General features: G+C 39.6%; 1 protein-coding gene across 2 annotated transcripts in view; it reads left to right on the forward strand.

Annotated features, from left to right (window-relative positions):
• Nucleotides 1-9,665, forward strand: part of uvssa (UV-stimulated scaffold protein A) — a 32,230-nt gene that overhangs the window by 1,706 nt on the left and 20,859 nt on the right. For both annotated transcript variants that reach the window (XM_036213989.1, XM_024260317.2), the window contains exons 5-8: nucleotides 139-259; nucleotides 381-866; nucleotides 2,081-2,190; nucleotides 2,340-2,468. In XM_036213989.1, the coding sequence (XP_036069882.1) occupies nucleotides 139-259; nucleotides 381-866; nucleotides 2,081-2,190; nucleotides 2,340-2,468 (846 nt within the window). The remainder of the gene's footprint in view (nucleotides 1-138; nucleotides 260-380; nucleotides 867-2,080; nucleotides 2,191-2,339; nucleotides 2,469-9,665) is intronic.

Genomic DNA, 9,665 nt, shown 5'->3' on the forward strand with positions numbered 1-9,665 from the left:
TTATTTATTTATTTATTCCATGTCTGGCTAACTTTGGTTTCTGCATCAACCTCATGGACCTGACATGAGAGAGCAGCTTTCCAGGACGGATCAGAAATCTACTTTCTGTGAACTCACTGCAGCTTTTGCTCTTTTCAGGTGGACTTTCAGGATCTCGAAGCGAGGACGATAGCAGAGAGGAGGAGAGAGGAGGAAAGGCAGAGGAAGATGGAGAGGATCTACAAAGCCAGAGTGGAGGCGGCGGCCAAAGAAATGGAAGGTTGGAACCGACTGCACTGAACTTTTCTGTTTGTAAACTAGAAGTATTTAAATCAATTTCCAGCTGGTGTTGAATGGAAACGTCTTTTCGTTTTATCCACTATATCTTTAATATTTTTTAGAGTCGCATCAGGAAATCGAGTCGACGCTGACAGAGATGGAGTCCTGCATGAGGCTTCTCCTGCCCGACTTCGGAGTTGCAGATTTCCAGACGGACGCCAGCAGCCTCTCAAACTCTCAACCTGACGTCAAGCGTCTGTCAGACGTCGAGCAGCCCTGCTGCAGCAAAGACCTGACGGATAACAAGGAAGAATCAGGAAGACGACAAGGAGAGGGTGGGCCAGAGGAGGACCGGACTTCTGAGGGAAAGGAAAACCAGAAGACAGAGAAGGAGGAATTATTCACAGACGATTCTGATCCTCATCAGAGAGAAACCGATGAGAAAGAACACGACGAGGAGGAGAAAAGAGAGACGGAGAGTGAAGAGAAAGAAGGGAGTGAGGAAGAAGAAAGTAGTGATGAAGAGGAGTTGACTGATGATTGTTCAGCTCTGAGGAGCTCCGGGCTCCTCTCTCACTCCTACAGTCTGGACCTGAACCTCAGTCCTGGTGAGTTCAGCTTACATGTGTCTGAATAAAACAAGTTCATGATTTTCGCTTAGAAGGAGTTTTTTTTATTATGTCATTAAAAAAAATCACTTTACTATTTTTTTATTGAAAATGTGTATTTTTTGTTGATTAGTGTGGATTTTAAACTAATAATTATCTGAATTTCCAATTATTACATTTATTCTAAACTGATTTAACTGTATCGAAGTGAAAAGTGAACCCATTTGTGAGTCATATACCCTTTTAATATCCTTAAAAAAAGTGTATCCTGCTGCTTATTGCCATGGTATGGAGCCCCTAAATTAATCAAATTTAGAAAAAAATCAAACTTCATCAAAGTAAAAAAAAAAATGAAGTAAAACATTTTTTTTCTAAGAATACTTAGGGGTCCGTGAAAAAATATTAAAAATAAAATGTTGGAAAAGTTTTTCTAAAACTTAACGTAGTAAAAAAAAAAAAGCAAAAGAATTCTGGAACTGCTGCAAACCAGATAGTAACTTTTTTATTTTTTATTTTAAAAATTGATTTAAAAAAAATGCTCTGGTTTGTAATCGATGTGCATCAGTTACTATCTGGTGTGCATCCATTCCTAATCTACAAACTTTTTAAATTATTATTATTTCAATTTTTGTGAATTAAAACATTTTTTACTTCAATTTTTTCTCTTCAATTTCCCTTTTTGGGCGCCGTACCTTGAGGAGTAATACACACGATCAATTTTTTAAAAAACATTTTTTTTATTTTTCCCACCGTTTGGTTGAGCAGGCAGTTAAAGGGTTAATTGAGGATTTCCTCAGTTATTTTCAGCCCTTGTTTACCAAAACACACAAATTTTCTCGACTCCTGCTTGAATAGTTTTTTTGCTCCTGATATTAACGAACAGAAAAACGAAATTAGACCCCAAACTGGTTGTAAAGCTGATTCCTAAAAAAGTCTTTAGTTAAAATTAGCCCCTCCTAAATCGGAGGGAGGAATGGTGACCCACTTTTTACGTTTTTGATATGACCCAATCATGGATTTGAACCCACAACTTCCTAGTGTAAGGACAGACGCTCCCCCACGAGGCCACTGAGCTCCACAAATCGGATAAATGTAACCTCATACTATGTAAAATTTTTTATTGTTAATAATAATAATATTTGTTTTTGCTTTAAATGAATGAAAAATTGTATTTATGTTGGTTTACTTAAAAAATAATTTTCTGTAACCTCCAGGTCTTCATGTGAAGGAGACAGAAGATAACGAGCCGGTGGTTTCCACGGTGATCGAGCTCCATAAATTGATCAAAACCAAACACCTTCCAGCTGTGCAGGGCTGGGTTCAGGTGAGGACAGACCAGCTGCATCCACCACGAACATGAAGACATTTTAACTGTAAATGAGACCGGATGCTGTCACAAAAACGGCTGATGTTCAGCGTTCTTCTGAAGCTTCAGTTCTGACGAGACTGGCCTCTGATTCCTCGTGTTTGCAGGTTTTCACAAAGTCGCGTGCCGATGAGCAGCTGCTGAGAAGAGCGCTGGATCTGAAGAGGTCACTAGAGGGCGCTCTACAGAAACACAAAGAACTTCACATCGACTACAAGACCAGAACCTGCAGAGCGGTGAGTGAAGACCAAACCCAGTTACTGTAGAATAAAACATTAGACGATGACCTGAATGTTTTAGCTCTTTATATGATCTGAACTTTTTATTTAGGTACATTTATATAGATTTTTAAGTGATTACAATAAATAAGTTAAATAAAATAAATTATATAAATTAAATAAATCCCACCATCTAACACATTGTTACAAACCAAAACCAAACAGGTAAAATTAACAAAAACCAGACAGGTTAGAACAAATGAATTGAAGGAAAAAGAATATTTATAAATACAGGCCGGTCATTTCTCATTCTTGTACGAATTGACCTCAACAGGAGCTAAAGCTGCAGTTATGTCTAATAAATTGATATGTTGATGATGCATATGATGAAAAATACATAGGATCTAATAAAGAAAAAGAATTCAGAAAAATAAAATAAAAATAGGGGGAAATTTAAATACATTTAAAGGTTCCAAATAGTCTTTTTTTATTTGTTGGTGAAGAGGTTTTTTTTTTTCATTATTATTCAATTTTTCTTTATTGGTTAATTTCAATTAATAATTGTAGACAACACAGCAGGAAATCACACAAATAAATAAAACTTGTTTTCAGAAATAAATAAAAAAAACAAAGAAAAATGTATAAAAATGTAAGAAGAAGATGCTGTCCTCCTAATAATTATTCATAATCATAAATAGAGATTTTTGGAGTAATTCAAACTAATATAATGATTATATTGATATAATTGAACACATATGAGTGGAATATACATAAAACTGTTTATAAGAATTCACACAGACTTTTTCCTCAATTGGGCGACACAGTGGTGTAGTGGTTTACGCTCTTGCCTCACAGCAAAAGGCGTTGGTTCAAGTCCCACTGGAACCTTTCTGTGTGGAGTTTGCATGTTCTCCATGTGCACGCATGGGTTTCCTCCGGGGACTAAAACCATTTATTAAAGATGAATTGATGACTCTGTGTTCGATTGTGGTCGTGCGACAGAGAAAACAGATGTCCGGGTGGCTATTTTATCTGTATTAATGTTTATTTTACTTGTAATTCAGGTGTCTCCCCAGCTACAAATAACTTCACCTTTGTCCAGGGGCAGAAAGTTAGTCTGCATTCGTGATTTATTGTTTTTCCAATATTCATGTGTGATTTCCAAGTCGGACAATCATTTTTCCGACCATCCCAAAACCACATGAATGCAGCATTTCCCTGAGTTTAAGTTTTTCCCAGACCTACATTAACCCATTGGTGAAAATGGAACTCAAATGAAAACAAAAAACACAGTTTTAAATTAAAAACTCCAAAATGTTCCTTTTAAAAGTCATTTTCAATCAAGATTAAGGCATATTTTTGTCCAGATCTTTTGTTATTTCTTTCTTTTACAAGGTGAATCATCAAAATATAAATCTGCTCCTGGTCCAACCCTTTTTTACCCACAAGTAAGAAGGCTCGTCTAGTTTTTCTATTCATTTTCTTTGCAGAGAATGGCCAGCAGATGGCAGCATTTCACTGCAAATCTAGAAAAATGTTCACATCTAGTTTCTTACCTCTCAGGTACATTACTATATGAGCTGTAAAATTAACCTTAATTGAAAAAAAATGTTTTTTGTTATACTTTTTGGTTTTTATCTCATTTTGGTGAGAGTCTGGGGCAAGAATTCAAAACAAGAAGGTAAAGTTGAAGAGCAGGAATCAGCTTCCTGGTTACCTTTAGCCATCCAGAGGTTATTTGCAGAACTGCACGTGCTCATCTGCACTGAAAAAACAGATCCTCAACCTGTAAATGACTGAAGGTGACCCTTGACCCCCTGAAGTTCTTTCTTGGAGCTTCCAGACATCATGTCAGCGTATGTGTGTAACTTTTCCCGACATAAACCTGCGTTTAGCTGAGAGCAGCATCCTTCAGAAGCTTGTGACGCTTTTTCTCGCTAATGCATCGGCTGCTGAGCTGGACTGAAGTGTCATAACAGAGCCGGAGGATGGATGTAATCATCGTCAAGACGTTTGGGAGAAGGCAGATAGGTATAATGCATAATGCAGCAGACAGAGGAAAAATTGGGGAGCAAGGGGGGAGGATGTAGTCGTTCATTCCCCTCACTGCCACTAATGTGGCCCCGTGGCTTGACAGCTGATAGGTCGATCTCGCTGGCTGCGTATCGCGCTCCACGCCAACGTTCTGCTTTTGTCTGGGCCCAAAATGGAGGCCAGCCAGGTTAGAGGTGCGTGAGATCAAAGCACGATACGGTTCATTCTCAGGGCTCAAAACGTGCAGAGAGAAAAGACGAGCGCCGCGCAGGGACCGCTAAGTGAGCGATGAATGCGAAAAGAAAATCATAAAAGTTGCAGCGTGGGAATCCATCTTTAGCCGGGAAGAGCGGTGGAGTGACAGTGACAGAGCGGCGGGCGTCCCGCTCTGCCTGGTTATCACTGTCAGGGACCAGTCTGCCGCAGCAGCCGGCCCGGCGCCGCGATAACCACACAACTTACAGCCCCTTTATCATAATTAGCTTTTCCTTTTTAGCCTTAAAAGGCCTTCCATTACCGGGGGCTCTCTATCGGGCTGCTGACACATCACTCGATTGCTTTGGGCTGCTCAATGTACCCCCCCATAACGGGGGAGCCGAGCATCATGGAGGCAGATAGAGACTCTGTAATCCAATCAGGGGAAAGGATGCAGCAAAACATCGACTTCATTTAGGTTTTAGTTCTGCTTATTTAACAGCACACAAAGGTTAAATTAGCTCTATTATATATTTATATTTATGTTACAGAAAAAAATCTTTAATAAAGAGTTTCTAAATGGGAGAGAAATCAAGACAAAAGCAAATCCAGTTGTGAATGTGGCTGTATGGCTCATCCGTAGAGAAATTTTATTTATCCTGAATGTTTTTGTGCTTTTCAAAGGGGTTAAAACAAGCAGCATCAGTCAATGATGAGCTTTGAATTCTTTTTTATTTTGTTTAACACACGTTATAAGTGAGTGATTGGATGTTCCTTACATTTATTCTGGTTTTAGCTGGTTTTTAAGTTGCTTTTTTGCATTCTAGCACCGTGTTCTTCAACCTTTTTCAGACCACCCAGTAGTTTAATGTCAGACTATATTTACGGGGCTGAAATGGGGGTCCAATTTTTTATTCATTCATTTACTTTTTAGTTTCTAGTTTAACTTTTCAGGGTAAAGTTTATTTTCATCCTCTTTAAATAACTCCCTTAAACTCATAACTCTGAAAGTGAAAGCTACAAAACTCAGACTTCAGCTTTGTCCTACTTTTAAAGAGCGACGGATAAATAAAAAAGAAAAAAAAAGGTCACTGAACTGTTTTTTTTCTGAATATAATCATAAACTTGAATCCACCGTTTGAACAACTTTATTAGCAACGTCCTTATAACATAGACATCCGGTTGTTAATTATTCTGCATTATTATTATTATACTGTAGTATGTAGCAATAAATCCTTATTTGGAGCAAAAACTCCTGTTTTTTGTTTATTAAATGACTATAGATGAGAACTGGACTGGGTCTGTGTGATGTCACCCATTGAAAATGGTACATTCTGGCTAAAACAAAGTGTGGTCCATTCGACTGCTACATTTTTTTTGTGAGGCAATGTTTCTATGGCAACCACTCTCGCCAATCAGGAGTGACTTTGTTGGATGGCCACACCCCTACCACTATAAAGCAGGCCAAATAAAATCTGTCAATCCAATGTTTTGGAGGTGGGGCACAGCAGGCTCCACCTACTTTGATTGGTCAGTTTATAACTTGAACTACAGAATAAATATGATTTAAAGAAGTAAGTTTATAAAAAAAGTTATCCAAGCAAGAATGGTTATTCTGACCAAAAGAAGTCTTGGAGCCACTTCCTGTTTGGAATGTCAGGGGGGAGGGGCCACTCAGTCCAGTTCTCATGTACAATCGGGTCGGAAGTGGCCAAAAAACTTCCGATACATCCAACATAAACTGGAAAATTGTTAAAAATGTGTGGGTAATCTTTGTGGAAGTGAAGATCCAACGCCTCGATCTAAAAGCATTCTGAATGTGAGAGTGATGAGCACGCCGTCACTGGACTGAATCTACTCCCAAACGGCATGCAGTAAGTTTTCACTGTGGCGCCGACAGAAATCATGGAGCGCTGCTGAGTAACGGATGGAGACACGGCGACTTATTTAAACATATCTGTTTTTTAGAGTGTATTCAGTCACTCTGGGCTCCATTCATACAGGCCGAGGCCTTGTTTACTGCTGATAACCCATCTTGTCTCGGCACAATGGATGTGACCAACCTCTCCTCTCTGCAGATAAACAAAGAAGACTATTCCTCTCTTTCTTCTTCCCGCTGGGATTCTCCTCCTCTCATCTCTACATTCATTTCCTTCAATAGGAGGGCTCTTCTCTCAGTTGGATAATAATGTGTTTACCGTTTGGTTTTATGCCATACTTTTCTTTAAAGTTTGCATAATGCTCTTTACTGCAGCTCGATGGATCACCGATTCTTATTCTGTGTTTTTTATCAGTTATGTAAGGAAATGGGATCAGAATAATCTCGTGAAGTTTTGCAGAATTATTAGCTTTTATGGATGGTAGATTATGAGAAAATACCTGAATTAGGAAGTGTTGCTGCAAAAAAAAACTACTAATAAGTTTGAAGGATGTTTGGAAACAGAAGAGTGAAAACGAAGGGATGAAGACACAAACATCTGGGTTAGAGGAGAGAGAATAATGCGGTAAATGAGGGTCCATCAGAGCTCTCTGCTGAAGTGAAAGAAACTCTTCCTAAATTGGAGCTGATGGATCCACTGGGACTGTCACATTGAGGGGGGGGATCTCTGAACTGATCTGATATCAGTGAGGCGAGGATCCCCCCTCTCATTCGGTTCACAGAAAAATGAGAAGTAAACACACATTCGATGCGGCGGCGGGTGAGAATGTATAATCACGACTGTTTTAATCACAGATTGAGACGGTCTGGGGGGGGGAAGTGGACCCGACAGTCGGGAATAAGCTCCTTGACAGCAAAAGGTTTGGGAAGCTCCGGGCCGGCTAATAGACCTGCCAGGCTGGGTTAGTGAAATAAAGATGTCACCTTATACATCATGCGAGCTGACTGCTCCCCGGAGACGACGGCTGCATCAACGCATGTGTGTTTTGGGAGGGGAGGGGGGTGTAGCAGGGTATAATGGAAAGAAGCTGCAGGCGGAGACGGGGGGGGAGTGGAAAGCTTTTTCTCATTAGACAGGATCCCATGGGATCCTTTCTAGGTAGTAATGAATAGAAGTGCAAGGTGGTAATAGAGATGTGGGATGTTGTGGCAAATCAAGCCCTGAATAGGTCAGGCTCAACGGGAAGCTTTATGCCTAATTAGTTTGTAACGACGCTTAAATCACAGTCCCCTCAGCAAACAATAAACACTGAAAGAGGTTTGGTTTGGAAATTCTTCCATGAGGTTTAACGTTCGCTTTCTTTTAATAGGATTTGACTGTATATAAGAGCTGGACTGAGTCCAAACAAGAAGTGGCTCCAAGAAGCCAAAACCTCACAAACTTCTAGAGAAATAAACTCAGCAATTCTATTGTTCAGAATAACCATTCCTGCTCTGATACATGTTCTGAATCATTTCTCATGAGATTTTTAGTTGTAGTGCAAGTTGTTTAACTTAGAAACTGACTTGAATAAGAGTAGGTGGAGCTTCATGCTAGGTTCACACTGGACCCGGAAGTGTACCTCAATAACCAACGTCTTCTTAGCAACTTCGTAATAGCATATAGAAAGTGTTGACGTTTATACAGACGTTCAAAATTGGTCAATGGAATATAAACTTTGATTTAGTGAACTATCTCGACAAGGATTGCAAAGCTTAAGGCTTCTATTATTCTTTTTCTCGTTGCTTTTTCCGCCTTCATAAATCCTGACCAATGACTGAAGAGATCTTTAGTCATGTGGTTTGGTTTACGAGCTTTGGATTGAAAAAGAAATGTATGGTTAAAGGTTGTCTGGACCTCGATCCGGACCAAATTAAGGGGGAAAAACCCAAATCTATCTTCAGTAATAATTTAAGAAATTAATGTTGGTGTCATTATATCCTACAAGTAACAGAATATAAAATAAGAGTGCCTCATTTTTTTTCTTGGTGTCATCAACAAACAAACTGATCGTTAATTTCTCAGTTCGACCACTTAAGCAGTGAAAAGTTTGCTTCTCTATATACTTATTCCAAATCAGTTAGGGTTAAAGTTCATCTCATGATGTAAACTTTCCTTTTTGTCAAGTATTTTTTATACTTTGTCATTTATTTGACTTTGATCTGATGTGTTTTTAGATGATTAATACAGGTTTTTATTAACGAACTTCTTTAATACGATCCTTTTTTCCTTCTTTTACTGCTTTGTATTGGAGCAATGATGGCATTAGGGATGTTCAGCTCTTCTACCACATTTCCCATTCCAGCCTTAAAGGCAGAACTAAATTATTTGCTCTGCGAGGAGGCACTTGTGTGTGTTTGTGTTTGTGTCCAAGTGGAGAGCTATATTACCTTGTCAGGGGAGACAATAGAGACGTCTCCAAAAGATTTTTCACCTCCTCTTCTCCTCTTTTTTTGCCCGTCCTCCTCCTGTATGTGTGTCTGTGTGATGTTTAACCTGCCCCCCTCCCCTCCCCACGCCCCCCCTGCCATACACCTGACTTATGGTTGTGCAGTAATAATTTGCCAGACCTTGGCAGGCCCAGAGTGTACATTAGCATATAAATAGCAGATGCACTGAGTGCCCATCACAGTCGACTACATTTAATTTTTGGTTTATAAGATTGAATGGGTTTTTAAACACAGCGCCATCAAACTTGCCAAGAGACAAATGAAGTCGGGGAAGCGGTTGTCCGGGGCGTCGCCCTCAAATCATTTTTATAAAGGATAAGAGTCTTACTTAAGGGAAAGGTTGGAGGGGAGCGGAAGAGACACCTGTGGAGGCAGTCTGTCGTTCACACATGAGGATTTGTGAGGTCCAGGACCGGGTTTGACTGATGTGACCTGACCTGCTGTTAGTCGAGTTAAAGGAAGACCACACAGAGGTCAGGAGGGGACTTCTAGCCTCCACAGGAGAACATTTCTGTTGGCATTAACGACCCAATCGTCCACACAAAAACACTCCTGTTCTTAAGACTTTATGAAGTTCAGAATACGACTTTAAGTCTGTTTTTTTTTTTTTTTTTTTT

The sequence above is a fragment of the Oryzias melastigma genome, linkage group LG10 (assembly GCF_002922805.2).
Source record: "Oryzias melastigma strain HK-1 linkage group LG10, ASM292280v2, whole genome shotgun sequence".
Classification (NCBI taxonomy): domain Eukaryota; kingdom Metazoa; phylum Chordata; class Actinopteri; order Beloniformes; family Adrianichthyidae; genus Oryzias; species Oryzias melastigma.